This window comes from Anomaloglossus baeobatrachus, chromosome 1 (assembly GCF_048569485.1).
Source record: "Anomaloglossus baeobatrachus isolate aAnoBae1 chromosome 1, aAnoBae1.hap1, whole genome shotgun sequence".
Classification (NCBI taxonomy): domain Eukaryota; kingdom Metazoa; phylum Chordata; class Amphibia; order Anura; family Aromobatidae; genus Anomaloglossus; species Anomaloglossus baeobatrachus.
In genome coordinates this window covers 263,389,197-263,409,469 of record NC_134353.1, presented here as the reverse complement: position 1 = coordinate 263,409,469, position 20,273 = coordinate 263,389,197, and the positions used below count along the sequence as shown (strand labels likewise).

The 20,273-nt window shown below is 43.3% G+C and overlaps 1 protein-coding gene across 3 annotated transcripts in view; it reads left to right on the top strand.

Moving 5' to 3' along the window:
* Positions 1–20,273, top strand: part of EGF (epidermal growth factor) — a 298,020-nt gene that overhangs the window by 121,922 nt on the left and 155,825 nt on the right. For all 3 annotated transcript variants that reach the window (XM_075349333.1, XM_075349340.1, XM_075349348.1), the window contains exons 8-10: positions 7,085–7,204; positions 10,211–10,336; positions 15,139–15,275. In XM_075349333.1, the coding sequence (XP_075205448.1) occupies positions 7,085–7,204; positions 10,211–10,336; positions 15,139–15,275 (383 nt within the window). The remainder of the gene's footprint in view (positions 1–7,084; positions 7,205–10,210; positions 10,337–15,138; positions 15,276–20,273) is intronic.

Sequence of the window (20,273 nt, the reverse complement as noted above, 5' to 3'; positions counted from 1 at the left end):
ATTTGCACCATCTCGAGTCCTTGCTGAGAATGTATTACCTGCTGTTGACTGTTGGTAACCCAATAAAGTCTTACCAGAGTGTGGTACCCTGACCCTGTGTTGTCTGAGTAGTGTTATGCCCACAATGAATGAGTATGGCTGTTCAGTGGGATGATCCACAGCCTGTGCGGTCTTTCTAAAGAGAGCCAAGTAAGTGGATTAGAGAACTCCTAACCCTTGAGTCTCCACAGGTAAAACCAATGGGCTATCTCAAAACCTTTGCAACCTTATTGTTGTAAAACATACTGATGGTATTTACTATGGAAGAATTTCTATACTACTGAAGAGTGCAGTGAGTACTATTGGGTCCATAAACTGGAAGAGGAAAAAACATCATTCACCACAAACTGGCCATGATAAGATGCTACCTGCAAGATTTCAGACAAGGGAGTGAAAATTTTTATCAGAAGAGTTGTCCAATAGTCAAGGACCGCCTGTGGAGAGCTACAGGAAGACCTGGAATCATCAGGTACAATTGTTTCAAAGAAAATAAAAGTAATGCACTCAACCAACATAGCCTGTATGCACGCTCACCATGTAAGACCTCATTGCTGAACAAAAAACAAGTTCAAGCACATTTAGAGTTTGCGCAACACCATTTAGACAAGCCTGTGAAAGTTTGGGAGAATATAGTCTGGTCAGATAACACCAAATTCAATTTTTTGGATGTCATAATGCACACCATGCTTGAAAGCCAAAAGGCACTGCATATATCCTAAAAACACCAAACCAACAGTGAAGTTTCGAGTTGGGAACATCATGGTCTGGGGCTGTTTTTCAGCATACAGCACTTGGAAACTTCAAATAATTGAAGGAAGAAAGAATGGACAAATGTAGCAAGACATTCTTGATAAATATCTTCTACCATCTCCAAGGATGATGAAGATGAAATGAGGGTGGACATTTCAGCAAGGCAATGATCCCAAACACACAGCCAAGAAAATGCTCAATTAGTTTCAGAGAAAGAAAATAAAACTGCTAGAATAGCCCAGCTGGTCACCCGACCTGAATCCAATAGAACATTACTTGAAGGAAATATGCTCAGACTTCATAGCAAGAGCCCACAGAACTTTCAGGATGTGAAAAGCGTTTGTGTGGAAAAATGGTCCAAAATCACAGCTGAGCAATGCATGTGACTTGTTTCTCCACATAGGAGGCGTCTTGAAGCTGTCATCTCCATCAAAGGCTGTCTTATGGAGTATTAAATAAATTTTAGTAACAGCTTGTGGATCGGATGAATTGATGCCAACACCTGGTGAGAAATTCATGTCAACATCACTTTTAGAAATATATTTACTTAAAAAAAATTGGTAATCTGTTCAATTCATCCACTACATATAGAAAAAAATATATATAAATGTCTCTCTCTCTCTACACATATATATATTATAAATATATATATATATATATATACATACACTGATGAGCAAAAGGGTAACAATGTTTTGAACGTTTGACTTTCAAGCGCCATATCTCAGCATCCACTACAGCTTTGAGAATGAGACTACTTCATTTCATAGACAATCATCCTGGCTATCTCATACATAAATTTGACTAGCAGCTATTTAGCATATTATTAGCTATGCATATTCTTGTCATGTCACTGCATTGTTACTGTTAAGTACCTAAAAATCAAAATTGGAATTTTTATTATTTTGTTACTATTTTGTAAATCTTTTTTTGGCTTTCAACATTGCCTAATTCTTTTTGGGCATGCTCTCGGTCAAATTCAAGCACGTATTGACCAAAATATGATCCTAGACCTCTTGTACACATACACAGTGTTAGTGCATACTGGTCGACTCACATGGGTAAATATACAGATTTTTCTTCAACTCTACTCCTAAATGTTTGATTGGGTTGAGATCTGGGGACTGTGTCCACCATAAATCCTGCTCAAGTACCTAACTCCTTTGACTGTAAAACAAGCCCTTATCATCAGGCTTCCTCCACCGACCTTGACATTTCCTTAAATATTTGGAACCCTTAACCCCTTTTTTCCTTGTTTCTTCCAGACCCACTTGCACCCATCAGATCCCAGTCTATTGACCTTTGTCTCTTCGCTCCAAATCACCTGTTTCCAATCTTCTACTGTCCACTTTTCATATTTTTTTTAAAACTTGAACCAACGCTTCTTATGACAATATTGAAGTTAAAGCTTCTTCACGTTTTTCAGGCAACCATTCCAGACTTGTATAACGTGTGTCGCCCGGTGCTTGCATGGACATCTGTGATATCACTATTATGAATCATATGAGTTACCTCCAACCACCGTGCTTTTCGCAACAGAACTGATAGACCTTGTGATGAGCCGACTATGTGACTTTGATATTTTGCCTGGACGTCCATCTCTTGGCTTTTGAATGCATGGACAAACTTCATATCGTATTGTTCCAACTATCATGGCACTCATGTAGAGAGGAGGCAGGAACCGTAGTCTGAATTCAATCCTTATGCTGTGAATCAGCCCTTCTTTCTCTTTGGCCCAGGCCCCAGTCCTCTCCACAGAGCTGAGGAAAAGGGGTGGTTGGCGGGGCTCCTGGTGGGGTGTGTGGACTCTGTGTATGCAAACCATACCTCTATGCAAATCCTTGAACGATCCTGGAGATTCCCACTGGGGATTGATGGACACAGATTTAGTTTTTTGTTCAACAGGCTTTTACTAAAAGTTACACACAGTACATCAGTCACATCATTACTGTGGGCATAACACTTGAACATTGTAGGAATGGTACACTTTACTTCAAAGTACACATGTACTGCCAAATGCTCCTTAGCTCTTGGTACTACTGCTGCTATTAAAATGTCTGCTCCTTCACTTTCTGACGCCATGGTTCCATTCAGTAAAGTCATAAAGACCTGTACGGCCATAGTCGCGTCCAGCCCATAGGGCACCCTTTCTACTAATGATCATTTTTACCTGCACTATAATAGGACAACGTTCGTTCACTTAGCTTCTAAGTGAACGAACGTTGTCCTATGCTGACTTGTTTGCCCAAGTCTTTTCCAGCACTCCGCTATAGGACTAGTATCACTGTACACAGTTGCGACCAAGGCTATCCAGGTTAAGGTTTTGTACTCATTATGGTGGGATAGAGTACTTCACTGTTCCATCGAATGCTACAGTTTCTGTTTATGGTTTTGGGTCTTGCCACGTGCACCTGTTCTTTGAATCTTAGACACTTGCTGGCTTGCACCCTACCAGTTCTCTTTAAATTTCGATTTACACTACTACTAAATATCTGTCTCTGCCCGTATAAGTATTGTCCTTAACCCCTCCCAGTGTCCTCAACTGTTCACTGCCTTGCTACTCCTGTCACTAAGCACCTTCCAATATCTTGCCAAGGAGCAGTACCTACAACTGGCCACTGGATGGCCACATGTGCAACATAAGGATAAACATGAACATTATGTACATTATTCTGTACGTCGATTGAGGTCTTCAGGGGCAGAGTGCAAGAGTCCAGCACACCATTACATACACATGATGCAGTTTATCAATGTTTTTAGCTGAGAGACCGCTATCAATGAGCTGGATGAAGCTGTTTCTCTTTTCTTGGAAACTCTTCTATATGGCTGCCCCTCAAATCGAGCCAGTGACTTTTTGCTTGGAAATCAACCTAATAACACAGTGAGATATTAGGGAATGTGAGAATAGGTTGTAATTTGTAATATACAAGAAGCAAAATATTTTTCAAACACCAGGAGTAAAACAGTAACAATGCTGTAACATGACAAGAATCTACACAACTAATCATATGCTAAATAGTTACAAGTCAAATTCATATATGAGATAGTCAAGATGATTGTCTATAATATAAAGGTAGTTTAACGCTCAAAGCTGTAGTGGATGGTGAGATATGGAGCCTGAAAGTCAAACATACAAACAATTGTTACCTCATGCTCATCAGTGTGTGTGTGTGTGCGTGTGTGTGTATGTATGTGTATATATATATATATATATATATATATATATATATATATATATATATATATATATATAATATAATATATAATGTGTGTGTGTATATATATACAGTACAGACCAAATGTTCTCATTCAAAGAGTTTTCTTTATTTTCAGGACTCTGAAAATTGTAGACTCGCATTGAACGCATCAAAACTATGAATTAAAACATGTGGAATGAAACACTTAAAAAAGTGTGAAACAACTGAAAATATGTTTTATATTCTAGGTTCTTCAAAGTAGCCACCTTTTGCTTTCATTACTATTTTGCACACTCTTGGCATTCTCTTGATGAGCTTCAAGAGGTAATCACCAGCAATGGTCTACCAACAGTCTTGAAGGAGTTCCCAGAGATGCTTAGCACTTGTTGGCCCTTTTGCCTTCCATCTGCGGTCCAGCTCACCCCAAACCATTTTGATTGGGTTCAGGTCTGGTGACTGTGGAGACCAGGTCATCTGGCGTATCACCCATCACTCTCCTTCTTAGTGAAATAGCCCTTACGCAGCCTGGAGGTGTGTTTGGGGTCATTGTCCTGTTGAAAAATAAATGATGGTCCAACTAAATGCAAACCAGATGGAATAGCATGCCGCTGCAAGATACTGTGGTAGGCATGCTGGTTCTGTATGCCTTCAATTTTGAATAAATACCCAACAGTGTCAACAGCAAAGTACCCCCACATCATCACACCTCCTCCCCCATGCTTCACGGTGGGAACCAGCCATGTAGAGTCCATCCTTTCACCTTTTCTACAAAGACATGGTGTTTGGATCCAAAGATCTCAAATTTGGACTCATCAGACCAAAGCACAGATTTCCACTGGTATAATGTCCATTCCTTGTGTTCTTTAGCCCAAACAAGTCTCTTCTGCTTGTTGCCTGTCCTTAGCAGTGGTTTCCTAGCAGCTATTTTACCATGAAGGCCTGCTGCACAAAGTCTCCTCTTAAGGCTGGGGCCACACGGGCACTACTGCGATCCACTTGCATGACACTCGGCTCGTGCTGGCAGTACAGCAGAGCCGAGTGTCATGCCTGTGTCCTTGCAACTGAGGTCCGTTCGTGCGAGCAGACCTCAGCTGCGGGGGGGCGGGCCGGCACTCAGGAGGGGAGGGAGGGATTTCTCTCCCTCTCTACTGCGTAGCCGGCTATTGCCATTCTCGCACTGCACTAGCAGTACACCGGTGTACCGCGAGTGCAGTGCGATTTTTCTCTCGCCCCATTCACTTGAATGGGTGCGAGAGAAAGAGACTCAGCTTACAATCGCAGCATGCTGCGATTGTTTTCTCAGTCCGATTAGGGCTGAGAAAATAATCGCCCATGTGTGCTGACACACAGGCTAGAATTGGTCCGAGGGGAATGCGATGTTTTATCGCACTCCACTCGCACTGTTTTTCTCGCCGTGTGGCTTAGCCCTTACAGTTGTCCTAGAGATAAGGTATGTCCAAACTTTTGGTCTGTACTGTATATATATACTGTATATGTATATAATATTTTGTTAGCATATCATTAATATGTTATTAATGGTTTAGTGCCTAACTTCTAATGCCCATTGTATTTGGAAACCTTTATAAATGTGCCTCATCATACCTGTAGTTTTTCTATACGCAAGAACAGAGCTTATGAATAAAGTTGAGTACAGGTCATTTAGCAATATTCTCCAGTCAAACATAACATAAAAACACTAATATTGAAAACAGATTTTTGTCCAGTTTTCGCAATGTGCTTTGGATATCCATATTTGAATGGCCGAATATTCCTGACATTCAAATGAACATTTTGAGTCCAGCTGTAGAATGAAATATCTCACGAGTCCAAGTGTATTTAGTCTCCACCCACCCAGTCTGACTGATAGCTGCAGCCTGTACTCAGCAGTGTGTAATCTCAGCTTCAGCAGCAAGGAGGAAGGACACTGAGGACCTGTCAATCAGGCTATGTGGGAGGTGTAGGAGATAAAGCTTTCATGAAGGATTGTACAGTCACTGTGACATGATTTTTCACATAGATATAGAGCATCCTTTTGAAGACAAGAGATCTGTTAGTGTATACAGTTTGTATTGTGAAATCTGGTGATAGATCCGCTTGGAGGCCACATGATATCTGAAGATGACATGTCGTAACTGATCCAAGATGAAAGTAGCAGATCATTTAAGTCCCATAAGATGTGAGGTGGGGCCTCAAAGATTGGACTTTTTTTCAGTATCTCACATCAGAATGAAAGCTGGGGAATTTGGAACATCTTGAATTTTTAGTCCTGTTTCTTAAACCAATCCTCTAAAATGTTTGTAGTTTGGAAACCTTCATTATTATGCTGAGAGAGACCACTGCCATTAGGGAATAATGTTGTCCTGAAGATGTGTTCTTGATTTGTACAATAATCATGTAGTTGATAATTGTCAAAGTAACATCCACATGAATACCAGGAAACAGTGGAACGTTTCTCAGAGTATCATACTGCCTCCGATGATGTGCCACCTTCCCATATTGCATATCAATGCTTTCACTTTCCCAGTAAGGCCACAGAGCTGGCTGAGTAGAAGGGGCAGATAAGATAATGAATCATGAGAATGGTGGGCTGCGGAAGACTGGAAGAGACATCAATATTTTACTTCCAAATACTAAACATCACTGAACATATTGGTATGCCTCATCATGATATTACTGCTATTCTATCTGTTGGTCTATTAGTTTGGGGGAAATGTAATTGACTAATATAATAGAATGCTGCCTCAGTGATGTGGTGAGGGAGGGCCTGTGGTCTCCCTTGGCTTCAGGACTCCGTCACAGTTGCGACTGCTGTAACCCTTATAACTACAGTGCTGTCAATGACAGAATATTTAGCAGAGTATGATCACCGGATGTCTTTTCTAAAATGAACTGTTCTGGTATCATCCCAATCCATATTTCTTTTCATTTCAAACGTTTCTAATTTTTGCATAGTCTCAACCTTGTAGACTTGTGAGTTAAGAGGTATAATAATCTGTGTTTCATTGTTCTTACTTGTGACTAAAATTGTTGTCAGTACAATACTGTTGAATAGTTTTTATTTACAAGACAATTATCAGATCTCTGTTTAAATCTATCAGATGAGACACCATGCTTACAGGCCAAGAACTGCAGTCATGGCTGCATACAGACCAAAGGAGGACCTGTCTGTTTCTGTCCTGAAGGCTCCATTCTTGCAAGTGATGGAAAAAGATGCAGAGGTATAGTATGAAGAGAACGATACCATGTAAATATGACACATAGGGGACAGATTCTGGAAAATGTAAAGCACATTGTAACGTATTGCTAGGTGCCTAATCCTTCTAGTGGAGCATAACTGCTTAATAAGCCATGTGATGGAGGCATACAGAGCAACATAGGCCATATAAACTTATGATAGAACCATAAATGAGTTGATTCCTTCTAGATGGCTCTACATTGTATTCTGTAGTGCCCTATGTGTCGCCCAGGGCTATGGGGTACTCGGTCCCGGGCCGTATATGTACGGGGATGCTGTGTCACTGTTGTATAATGGCCGATACCCAGTTCCGTGACCCTGGGGATGCTTTTTAAAAAGGGTTATTGTGCCGCCCCCACGCCTGTAGCAGCCGGGCTGCTCGGATCCAGACCCGCTGTGTGGCTCGAGGGATCCTCCGGACCCGGGGGTCACGCGGATACACCAACTGAAAAGGGGGACGTAGTTGTACGGCCTTGGCCGTATTCAGTTCGTGACGCCACCCACGGTGTGTGGTGAAGTGGGACACCACCGCTGCTGTTGTGGGACACCCGGGGGAGATGTAGTGGCAGCTGGATGTTAACCCCTCCATGGGTAGGGATGGTTGCCCCGGGACCCAGTGTCTCTGTGCATGGTATGGCGATGGCAAGGGCCTGCGCGCCCGGACGTACCAGGGGATGTTTGGTTACTCACAATTAAATTAATCACATGAGTCTTTTGGTAAACCAAGGTGCTGGTGGCCGGTCGCCGTGGCCGGTTGTACTCTGGTCCCCCACCCGGGCTGGTGGCCGCCGTCTTTTCCCTCTGCACTGTGTTTGCTTGTGTTGGACTTCCCGGTATGGAACATAGGAGTCCGCTCCTGGCTTGTTGTGTACCTGAGGAGCCGTGCCCGCTGACGCTGACCCGTGGGATCTATGGGCCCTGGCGGTTGCCCTATCCCTCTCTGTGGGTGGTTGTCTGCCTTTGGGACTTGGTTTGGACAGGACCTATAATCCTGCCCTCAATCGGTTGACTAGCTAGGCCGTTGGTTACGGTCCTGGCTTCAGGGTTTGAGTACCCCCTCTGTGCACGGTTTACGGGTCGGGTCTCTGGTGTCGGTACCGGCGGGCTCCAACCCTGTCCCGGTCCACCTGGGATCTCCGGCTGCCGTCTTCCCGTCGCCTGCCGACGGAGACCACCATCTGCCACCTAGCCAAGGTACCAGGGCTCCAACCCTGGCACCATTCAACTTGAGCTTCTCCTCTCCTGGAGCTACACCTAGCCCCAGCCTCCACTCCTCTCAACTTGAACTCCAAACTTGAACTGACTCAAATCTGCTGTTTTCCCACCCCGGGCTGTCTAGATTCCTAGGTGGGCGTTCCCTAACCACCTGGTCCCGCCCACTGGTGTGCCTGTCTTGCCCTGAGGGGGGTGACTAGGGTTTCAGGTCAGCTGTATGTAACCCTGTGAGGGATGGTGTTATGTGGGGGCCTGATGTGTGACTGCCTGGTTTTGCCAGGGCGTCACATTATACAGTGTACCCACCCATATCCTGTCCACCGCCATTAACATGAGAACGGCGGCAGCTATAGGCATAGAAGTGGTGTCTAGGTATAGTAAAGTAGCCATGCGCTACGCAATAAAACCACCTATAGCGCCACCTGGTGGAAAACAACGATATCGCTGCCGCCATTCTCAAGTTAATGGCGGTGGACAGGATATGGGTGGACACACTGTACACAGGGGAGTGAAAGAGTTTGTATTGTGACGCCACTTGCGGGTTGTGGTTATGGTGATGGAACCGCCGCTGCACAGTCTATTACCTCTGGGGCTGATGGTGGTGGCAGCCTGGATGGTAGGCCCTCCGCAAGTAGAGCTGGACCCCAGGGAATGAATGGAAGGTCCATTACAGAAAAAAGGGAGACCACATGATGGGGATGCAGTGCAACTTCTGTTTACTCACAGTGATGTTGAGCTGTGGCCTTTAGGACGGCTGGTTCAGACCCCTGGTCACTTTTGTCCCAGTGCCGGTGTGGTGAACTGGTAGTCTTTTTCCCCGGCACCTCTCACTTGTTGGTGGGACCCCATAGCCTGGAGCATTTGTGGGTTCCTTACTGTCTGTTGGCAGTCTCTCGTCCGTATGGTGGGCAGTGCTAACCCTGTAAGGTCGGTGTTCTGTTCCGCTCCCTGGCTCAATCTTTACTGCTGGTGCCCCCGGATTCTTGGGTAAGTGAGGTCCGTGAAGGTCCCCTCACTGTGAAGGTATTTGTCAGGTTGCCTGAAGCTGTTGCCTGACCTAGGGCCCTGTGCTCCATCGGTGCTCTGATTCCAGAAGTACCTGGCTGTACCCTCCCTGGCAACCACTCTCCTTGCCACCTGGGTCACCGTTACACGACTCCGTCTGGAGACATGTCCGTCTCCTTCAACTGTCACTAATGGACTCTCCGGTCTGAGTGTCTGTTTATGTCTGTTTTATCCCCTCTTACCGGGCTGTTGATAGTGGACTGGACCGGCTCCGCCTCTGGGTAGCCATCCATTGGGTCCCGGACTAGTCAGTCATCCCTAATGGGGAGTGGAAAACTGGGGATGTTATGTGTGTAGGTGTTACTGGCACTGGGCCTCCTGGTCCCTGGGGGCAGGCCCTGCATCTATGTCAGGACGGAGTACCTAGTAGTGCTCTGAGGGGTTCAGGGGCAATACACCCTCATTTATTCTTCAGGGCTTTACATTTTACATAGTAAATGATACAGCAGGTATGGATTGAACAGCCTGGCCATTGGGCAGTGCCAGAAGGTAATATAGTTGATCAAAGATCCTGCTCACAACATACACAAAATTTGGGGTTCAGTTGTAAACTGTTAACAGAAGATGTTAGTGAAGTGGATTATTATTTTGCTAGCATCTAACATTCAGTAATAAAATTGTTCAAAGCGCAATAACCTCTTTAAGGCAGATTTAGTCTTCCTCAGAGGTAGCATTTGAGGCTTCAGTTGAAAAATGTTGTTTTTTTCAGGTTGTTCTTCTCCAGACAATGGAGGCTGTAGCCAGGTATGCAGGAGATCCAAAGATGACAGCTGGGAATGTCACTGTTTTCCAGGGTATATTTTACAGAAGGACAAGAAAAGCTGTCTTGCTTCAGGTCAGTAAAACTTAAGAGATTTGTTTATAGAAAAAATGGTTATCTGAGTATATTGATTAACAAATGAAACTTCTGTAAGGGAACTGCATGTCACAAAATGATTCAACTTCTTCATGCGAGTACTGTAGATGAATAAGCAAGGACTAGTACTTAGTAAGGTAGAATAGCGCTGGCTTTCGTATTAGGCACAGTAGGCACTGTACCTAGGGTCTACAAAATTTTTTAGGGCCTTTAGGAACTGTAGAAAAGGAATATCCTGAGATAAAAAAATAATGTGAACTAGTACATTTTTATGTGATTTTAATAGGATCGTACACTAAACTAGAATCATACGATATTTTACAATATATTGAAATTAATATAGAACTAATCAAGGCAGTTTCTTACGGCTATTCTTTTCACCAAAGTCATTAATGATTTCTCAAAATTCTATATTTTTTGTCAATTCCCTTTCAATGCACAAGAGTGTCAATGGCGTTAAATCCCCTGACTAGTCCACCCTGTTAGCATGTTAGTACGCCCACGGGGGTGTGCTAACATGCTATTCAATTCAGCATCACCAGCGCTGCCGCACGTACCTCTGTAGTGTTCACTGTGACCGCGCTTCTGAATGCCAGGCACTTTCAGTCATGCACAGTATGAAGCCGGGTGTACACGTCCTGTACTGGCCAAGAAGCACAATAATAATTGGCTTAAATGTTTTAGAAAATCATTTTAAAAAACCACGGATATTTCAGGTTTCTGTTCTGTGGAGTGGTGAAACAAATCTGGAACTGATGAATCAGCGGTAGGCGCATTTGCTGTAGAGCACACCCTGACTGCAATGAATCTTGGCGGTACTTTCTAATGGTTTAGGTCTGCATTGCTTCCTTTGGCCCTGAAATCTTGCAGTTTGTGGAGTAAGAGGGACTTCAGGTTTCAGGAAATTCTAGGAGAAAATCTCATGCTTTCTGTGAAGAAGCTAAAGCTTGGATATCATTAGACCTTCCAACATGACAATGATTCAAAGCTTACCTCAAAGTCTACAAACACTAAAGGGTACTTTACACGCTGCGATATCGGTACCGATATCGCTAGCAAGCGTACCCGCCCCCGTCGGTTGTGCGTCACAGGCAAATCGCTGCCCGTGGCGCACAACATCGCTAACACCCGTCATACGGACTTTCCTTCCCTGCGACGACGCTCTGGCCGGCGATCCACCTCCTTTCTAAGGAGGCGGTAAGTGCGGCGTTACAGCGACGTCACACGGCAGCCGTCCAATAGCAGAGGAGGGGCGGAGATGAGCGGCCGGAACATGCCGCCCACCTACTTCCTTCCTCACTGCCGGTGGACGCAGGTAAGGAGATGTTCGTCATTCCTGTGGTGTCACACATAGCGATGTGTGCTGCTGCAGGAACGACGAACAACATCGTACCTGCAGCAGCAACGATATTTGGAAAAGGAGCGACGTGTCAACGAGCAACGGTTTTTCATGTTTTTGCACTTGTTGATCGTCGCTTTTTGGTGTCACTCGCTGCGATGTCGCTAACGGCGCCGGATGTGCGTCACTAACGACGTGACCCCGACAACATATCGTTAGCAATGTCGCAGCGTGTAAAGCACCCTTTAGAGTCTGAAGAAGAGCAATGATATTGTGGAGTGTCTTAGGGTACCGTCTCACTAAACGACATACCAGCGATTCCGACCACGATACGACCTGGTCAGGATCGCTGGTGTGTCGCAACATGGTCGCTGGTGAGCTGTCAATCTGGCAGACCTCACCAGCGACCAGACACCAGCGACTCGTGTAACGATGCTGCGCTTGGTAACCAGGGTAAATATCGGGTAACTAAACAAAGTGCTTTGCTTGGTTACCCGATTCTTACCCTGGTTATCAGCGTACACTGCTTAGCGCTGGCTCCCTGCACACGTAGCCAGGGTAAATATCGGGTAACCAAGCAAAGTGCTTTGCTTAGTTACCCGATATTTACCCTGGTTACCAGCGTACGCTGCTTACACAGAGTCGGTGCTCGTTGGTCTCCCGCCGTCAAACACACCAATGTGTGCTGCACAGCGGGAGACCAACGAGCAAAAAATGAACCAGAACAGTGTGTAACGATCAGCGATTTCACAGCAGGGGCCAGGTCGCTGCTTAGTGTCACACACAGCGAGATCACTGATGAGGTCACTGGTACGTCACAAAACCTGTGACTCAACAGATCTCGCTATGTGAGAAGTACCCCTAACTTTAGTGCCATATAAAATCATTAGTCGGATTTGAAACTCACAAACCTAGGAATATTCACTAACTGGATGCCATGGTCCTTGAGGAATGGGCTAAGATTATTCAAGAACACTACCAAAAGTGGGTTTTTGACTATATATCATGTTTGCAGAAGGTCATAATAGCCAAAGGTTCACTACTAATTACTAAACATGCTTGTTATGAAGGAGATGAAATATTCTGAGACTGCAGTGGTCATTCAAACCGGCTTATTAGTTGTGTTGAGATATTTAAAATGTTATGATTTGATTGGTTTATGGCAAACATCAGAAATTGTTTGTAAATTTTTGTTATGGAAACAGCATCCATAATATGAGCAAGGAAATACGCCAAAATATAGTTGAGTGAATCTGTGACGCCCTGGCCTATCAGGTTGTCACGAGGATGCTGTGCAACCTGCCCTTTTGCATGGTACCTGCTCCTCCTTGGTTACAGGTCCTGTCCCTTTGGTGTTGCTAAGAACAGGTATACACAAATCCTGAGGAAAACTCTGCACCACACCCACCAGACACCCATTGGGCAGCCTGAGGGGAATAGGGCTGTCCAGATGGAGGGATGGTAGAAGGAGGGCCAGAAGTGTCAGTAGTTGAGTAGTCAGTAGTTGGTTCGAGCGCAGCAGTGACAGTGGAAGGTCACACTGCAGAGCTGGGCTCCTGTACCCGTCCCAGGTGCTGGACGTTGGCCTGGCCAGAAGGAGCTGGAACCCCGGTCGCAGGGGGTAGTGGCAAGGGGCATGGTACTGAATCGTTGGGCAGTTCGGCGGCCTTGTGCTACAACCGGGCAGGGGCCGGGACATGACGGGTACACGGACCCTAGGCTGGGAAGTAGCTTCACGCAGCCCAGTAACTTACCCGACGAGGACGGAGTCTTCACGAGCCGTTCTCCACCCGCTCCAAAATCGGGTTACTAGCGCAACGAGGGGGATAGAACTTCCCAAAACCGTCCAGGAAATCCCAAGCGTGAACCCTGAGAGCAAGCTCACTCCGTTAGCCACACGGGTGAGCGGGACCAGAGTAGTTTCAGGCAAAAGGGATCCACAAAGAGTAAACACAGTGCCAAGGGACAAGGTTTCAGACCCACCTGCAACGCCAAAAGGGCACGGACCCAGCGTGCTCCAACAACATTTGCAGGACATTCAGGACTTTTGTTTACCCGTTGTCTGTGTCAGAATTCCTGGACTGTGTGAGTATGTGGTACCCCTCTCCTCCCGATGGGTCCCCATCCTTCCACTCCCAAGCCCTGGGATACCTTCCCCCTGCCCACGGAGGGGTTAACATCACAAGCTGTCATCCCATCGCTCACGGGCGCTCCCCCAAACGCAGCAGCGGTGGTATACCACATTACCACGACCCGTGGGTGGCGTCACAAACTTTATTGTTCACTCCTTGTAAATACCCCCCTTTTTCATTTCGAGTGGCCGCGCGACCCCGCCTCGGGTCCAGAGACCGCTTCGAGCCACTGCGGATCTGGATCCGAGCAGCCCGTCGGCTGTCGCGGGGGCGGCACAAATCTTTTTTGGTTCCAAAGAGGAAAGGCGTTCTCAGTCAACCCTCTTTGTGACGCAGATGTATTTATGGCTTGCTGCTGGATTGCCATGCCATGGATTAAACATGATGATTAAACAATTGGTTATTTGTTTATTGCTGACTAGCAATAATGCTTTGTTATATTCAGTATACCAGGCATTACATCAGCAATCTGTAGATTGGATTGTGATGTCACCAACTTTAAGTATTAAAAAATTACAAAACAAAACATTATCCCCAAAAAGTTACTATATTTTGTAAAAGTGTGAAAAAACATGGACTTATTGGTATAACTGAACATTAATGTATATAAAAATAAAATCAACTCCCATACAGATGAACCGTATAGCATAACATGACATATAGGTTTTTAAAAGCCCATAAAAGATACTCAAAGTATAAAAAAAAATTGCCCAATTTTCATCTAGATTTTTCATCTATATTGTCATCCATACGGCATCTATTTTTATACATATAGCAGCTATTAAAATTTACAAGAACAAATATAGTTTCTTACATTAACCCCTTCACATCCCACCGTACATGTACAGCACAAGACTGAAGCGGGTGTATGGAGTGGACTCAAGGGATGAGCTTTTGCAATACTCAGCAGGTAATGGCTGTGTGTTACAGCCAGGACCTTTCAAGAAATGGGCTATTTTTTGGGCAAAGATTGTAACAAATAAAACCTACACATACTTGAAATTTCCATAATTGCACAGACACATAATATCTCAAAGTAACATGCCAGGTATGCTTCATAGTAACCAGCATAGTACACAGTTGATTTCCATATAACCTCACAAAGAATTATTACAAAAGTTGATCAATAAGTTCCAAAATGAAAGAATTCAACTTATACGGCAAAAACCAACCCTCTTACGACTGTGGCAACAAAAAGGTAAACCGGTTATGTCTATAAATGCAGCATGTCAAAAACATTAAAAAGTTCTATTCTTATGTTCATATCTATAATATTCAACTTTCAAAATGTTTTTCTGTCTCAAGTACAGGTCCTCGGCCATTCCTATTGTTTGCAAATGTGCATGACATACGCAGGATAAACTTTGATGGGACACAGTATGAAAGTTTTTTGACATCACAGATCGGGAGAGTCTTGGCACTGGATTATGACCCTATGGAAAATAGGGTAGGACATCTTTATTATAAAATACTACTTGTCTAATGACAGATTAAGAAATACCACCTAATTTTCGTTATTGCTGCCATTCCAATAAATTCCATGTAGTTATATTGCTACCCTCAAAGTCTCTTTACCATTGTGTACCCAACTGCTACAATGATTTTTGTCTCTACAAATGGGAAATGGTTAACTGTAGGCAAATTGGTTACTTGCTTGCAGAGATATAGTTACACGTAGGATAGTAGAGACAAATGTTCATGAGATACCTTGCTCCCAAAGACACTGATGAGAACAGCACCAGTATTAGCTAAGATGATTTAGTCACAAGTAGTAGAAACAGACTTGAGAGTACAATAGCACCAGGATGTACAGGACTGAGCTAGCACTTACTTGCAAATTGCTGAATAACAGGCAGGATTTTGCTACAGAGATGATTAGAAAGCTGAGTATAGTGGATGATGAGACAAACTCCTGTAATATATTTGGTCTTTGATAGCTATGCTTCCTGAATACTCAGACAGCACAAACTGCTTGAGACAACCATGAAAGGCCTTGGGTGATGATGTCAGAGGTGTTAGCCTGGTACAGACTAGCACAGAGGGAGCCAGTTATAGACGAAGGAAGCAAGGCTGAGACACGTAACAGTACTAAACTCTGAGACAAGTAGAGTCGTTATTAGTCTCTTTATCCTCATTAGTTAGCTAATTTCTATGGGAACTGTACTTTCAATAAACTTTGCCTAAATTGATAGCACAGGTGAATATAAAAAATCTTTGTAATATATCATATCAGAGAAACCTTCTTCCTCTTCCCTTCGTCTCCTAAATTTGTCATCCATTATGAAAAATATCTCACCTCCATCTTGTTCAGACAACACTGATTGCCAGCTCATTGTGATGTCAAGTGAGTCAGCCCATTACACACTATGTAGATGGGAGGGGACAGGAGGCGTGAAGAGCAATGCTGGATGCACATCCAGACAGTTCAGTTATAGTGTGCAATTTTGTCGGTATTTCTGAATGTTTTCTCTGTATGCTAAAAAGAGAAAGAAGATCTGGAATCCATTAACATTATCTGGAGGGTAATTAGAATCCTTAGCTTGCTCTGCCTTTACTTAGGGTACCGTCTCACTAAATGACGTACCAGTGATTCCGACCACGATATGACCTGGTCAGGATCGTTGGTGCGTCGCTACATGGTCGCTGGTGAGCTGTCAATCAGGCAGATCTCCCCAGCGACCAGCCACCAGCCAGCAGCGACTCGTGGAAACAATGCTGCGCTTGGTAACCAAGGTAAATATTGGGTAACTAAGCAAAATGCTTTGCTTGGTTACCCGATATTTACCCTGGTTACTAGCGCACACTGCTTAGCGCTGGCTCCCTGCACTCGTAGCCAGGGTACACATTGGGTTACTAAGCAAAGCACTTTGCTTAGTTACTCGATGTGTACTCTGGCTACGTGTGCAGGGAGCCAGCACTGGCAGCCTGAGAGCAGCGTACGCTGGTAACCAAGGTAAATATCGGGTAACCAAGCAAAGCGCTTTGCTTGGTTTCCCGATGTGTACCTTGGTTACCCAGACGCCGGCTCCCTGCTCCCTGCACATTCAGTTTGTTGCTCTCTCGCTGTCAAACACAGCGATGTGTGCTTCACAGTGGGAGAGCAACGAGCAAAAAATGAACCAGCACTGTGTGTAACGATCAGCGATTTCACAGCAGGAGCAGGTCGCTGCTTAGTGTCACACACAGCGAGATCGCTAATGAGGTCACTGCTGCATCACAAAACCTGTGACTCAGCAGCGATCTTGCTAGCAATCTCGCTATGTGAGAAGTACCCCTTAGATTGGGAATTCTGACATCACAGGTTCCCTTTAAAAGTAGATAAGGAAAATAAGTAGAAAAATGCAATAAAATAGAAAAATGAAGGATGTAATAAAGAAGTAAGAAAAAAAAAATGGTTGACAGTTGAATTTCTGTCCTTCACTTCAGTGATGTAAAGGTGCTTTAAAGGAAATATTTTGACATAAAAAGTGTATATACAAAGAGGTAATCTTCAAGTAAATACAGTTTCAAACCTTTTCAGCATTCTAAATGGAAGAGCAGCTAAAGGGAGAAAATAAAGTTATATTATCCCTGCACCTGCTTGTTTCCAGTTATAGGGATGCTGCAGGGAGCAGTTGTAGTCACCACTAACTATACAGTGAATGCAGCTGTAGTCAAGCCTACTGCTCCTTAAAAGACAGCCTTCTCTGTAGCTTTTGTGTGTGGATTGTCAGTCAAGGTGACGGGAGTGATAACATTTGCACTAACTATAAAGAGAGCGGTGACTGGAACAGCTTTCTGCATCGCCCTGATGACAGAAAGCGAAGGCTGCGAGAAGAATTTAACTTCATTTTCTTCCTTTAGCTGCTCTCCACTTAGACTCAAGATAGTGTTTCAAATGCAGATTATCCCTATATCTTTAGGTAAAGCCCTTAGTAGAAACTAGTTTGGCTATATGTAGTTTAGGGACGAGTCTTTATGGTATCCCTCACAAAAACAGAGGATGTATCATATACTAGCCTGTTTGAGGCGAAAGGTCACTTTTTGGCCAGTGTCAGGTGAATTAAGGCCTATAACTATACTTGGCTATTCACTGTAAAGTTTGCATATGTGTTCAGATTATATGATCTGAAAAGAGCTTTAAGGGAATCTGTCAGCAGGTTTTTGCTACCTCATCTGAGAGCTGCATGATGTATAACTTAGATTACTGGGTGCAGCCGTTCTTTTAAACAATCAGAAATTTTAGATTTAGCCATGTAGCAGAGCTGGGAGAGCTGTTCCACCCACATCAGGCTCTCAATAGAGTTTGTATATTGACTTTGACATGTCAATCAGAGGAGGGGGTGTGCCGTACTGCCATGCATGACATTGTAGTCTAAGTAATGATAAGAGTCCTACTGCTTAAACAAACAGCAAATAAACATCAGATTAAACCTTGACAAGATAGGCATTCCTGAATTTTCTGTGTTAACCCTTGCAGCATGCTTCTGCTTACATAGCAAAAACCTGCAGAAAGTTTCTTTATGTATCATAATTTTCCAGTTTACAAGAAATCCAGACATGTATTCCTATTACTGTTTTGAACTGTAGACTTATATAAAGTATTGTCTTTATAATTTCTTAGGATTTTTCCAACTTGTCCATAAAATTGTTAGTTACCCATCCTTTTTGCTTGATTAATTTGTCGAAAAAACATTTTCATTGACCTCACGTTAAAAACATCTGTTAGGAATAGCAATAATTTCATATACAGATAGGTACAGAGTATAATAATTAGAAATATCTACAAACTGACTTTCTAGTTTATCTGTGTGTAATATTATAGTGCCCCACAAGATGGCACCATTATCTGATTGTATGTTATACCGTAGTAGTGACAGTAAGCACTAACCTATTTGTCAAGTGATTCTTCGAAATTGGACAAGCAATTTACCTATTGGCTGTTTGCTCTACATTATATTAGTATATAAACGTTCAAAGGTTGCCTTTAAATATTGTGAATCTTTAAATCAGAAGATGTAGATGGATATTAAATGGAATATGGAAAGCGAAAAAAGAAATGTCTACACAAATATATTTCTTATGATAGTCACAGTAGTATGTTCTATACAGGTCCACTCATTTCTGTGTCCCACACATTATCATAAAATATATAGCATACATTCACATGACTTTGTTAGATATGTAGTTATTGTAAAATGTATCATGTTGCTTTATTTTATATTTATCCTACATCTTTTTTCCTCATGCTTTTACTCTTGACATAATAAATTATGTATAATATATTGCACACATATTTAATAAACTGTATTTATTGTGAAAAAAAATATATACGGCACCAGTGAAAAGTTTTGGACACACTTGTTTTTGCAATGGTTTCCTTGTTCTTATTGGAATGTGAGGCATCAAAACAACAAACTAATACATATTGTAGCAAACAGTTAAGAAACTTGTGTAAAACTGACCAGCCTTTGTGTTGGACCTTAGATTCCTCAAAGCATGACCCTTTCAAATCTGGTAACAGTCTTTGACATTCTCTCAAGCAATTTCATCATGTTTCACCTAGAATGGCTTTCCAACAGTCTTCAAGGAGGTACTAGAAGTATTGAGCACTCTTTGGCTTCTTTGCCTTCACTATATAGTCTAAGCAATTCCAAACTATCTCAATTAATTTGGGGTTAGGTGATTATAGAGGCCTTGTTATCTGACTCAGCACTCCATCCGTCTCCATGTTGATCACATAGTCCTTACATAGTCTGGAGGTGTGTTCTGGGTCATTTTTCTGTTGAAACATAAATGATGGTCCAATGAAGTGCAAAGTAGATAAAATAGCATGTTGTTACAGAATGCTGTGGTTGGCATGCTAAGTGTACTTGGAATTTGTATAAAATCACCATCAGTGGCATCTGCAAAGCACCGCTACATCATAACACCTGTCTTTCGATGCTTCATTGTGTGCACCAAACATGTAGAAATTATCTGCTCACCTTTTCTGTGCCTCACAAAGACATGGTGCCAAAAATGTCAATTTTAGACTCAACAAATCACAGTACAGATTTGCACTGATCTAAAGTTCAGTACTTGTGTGGCCAAAACAAGTCTCTTCTTCTTCTTTATGTTCCACCGTAGTGGTTTCCATGCAGCACTTCTACAGTATAGGCCTGCTTCTTAACCATGTTTTCTGTGCAGTTAATGGTGAGATGTGTCAGCTCCTTACTAAGGGTACATAATTTACGAGAGATATTATCTGGAGTGTTGTCAGTTTGCAACTTCTGAGGATGGTAACTCTGATGAACTTATCATCTGAAGCAGAGGTAATTCTTGGTCTTCATCAAACCCAGTTTCATCACAGTGATTGAAGGTATTCATGATCATGACTGCACTTAGTAAACCATCAAGATGCTAGCAATTTTCCGGACTGACCGACCTTCACGTCTTAATGTAATGCTGGACTCTTATTTCTCTT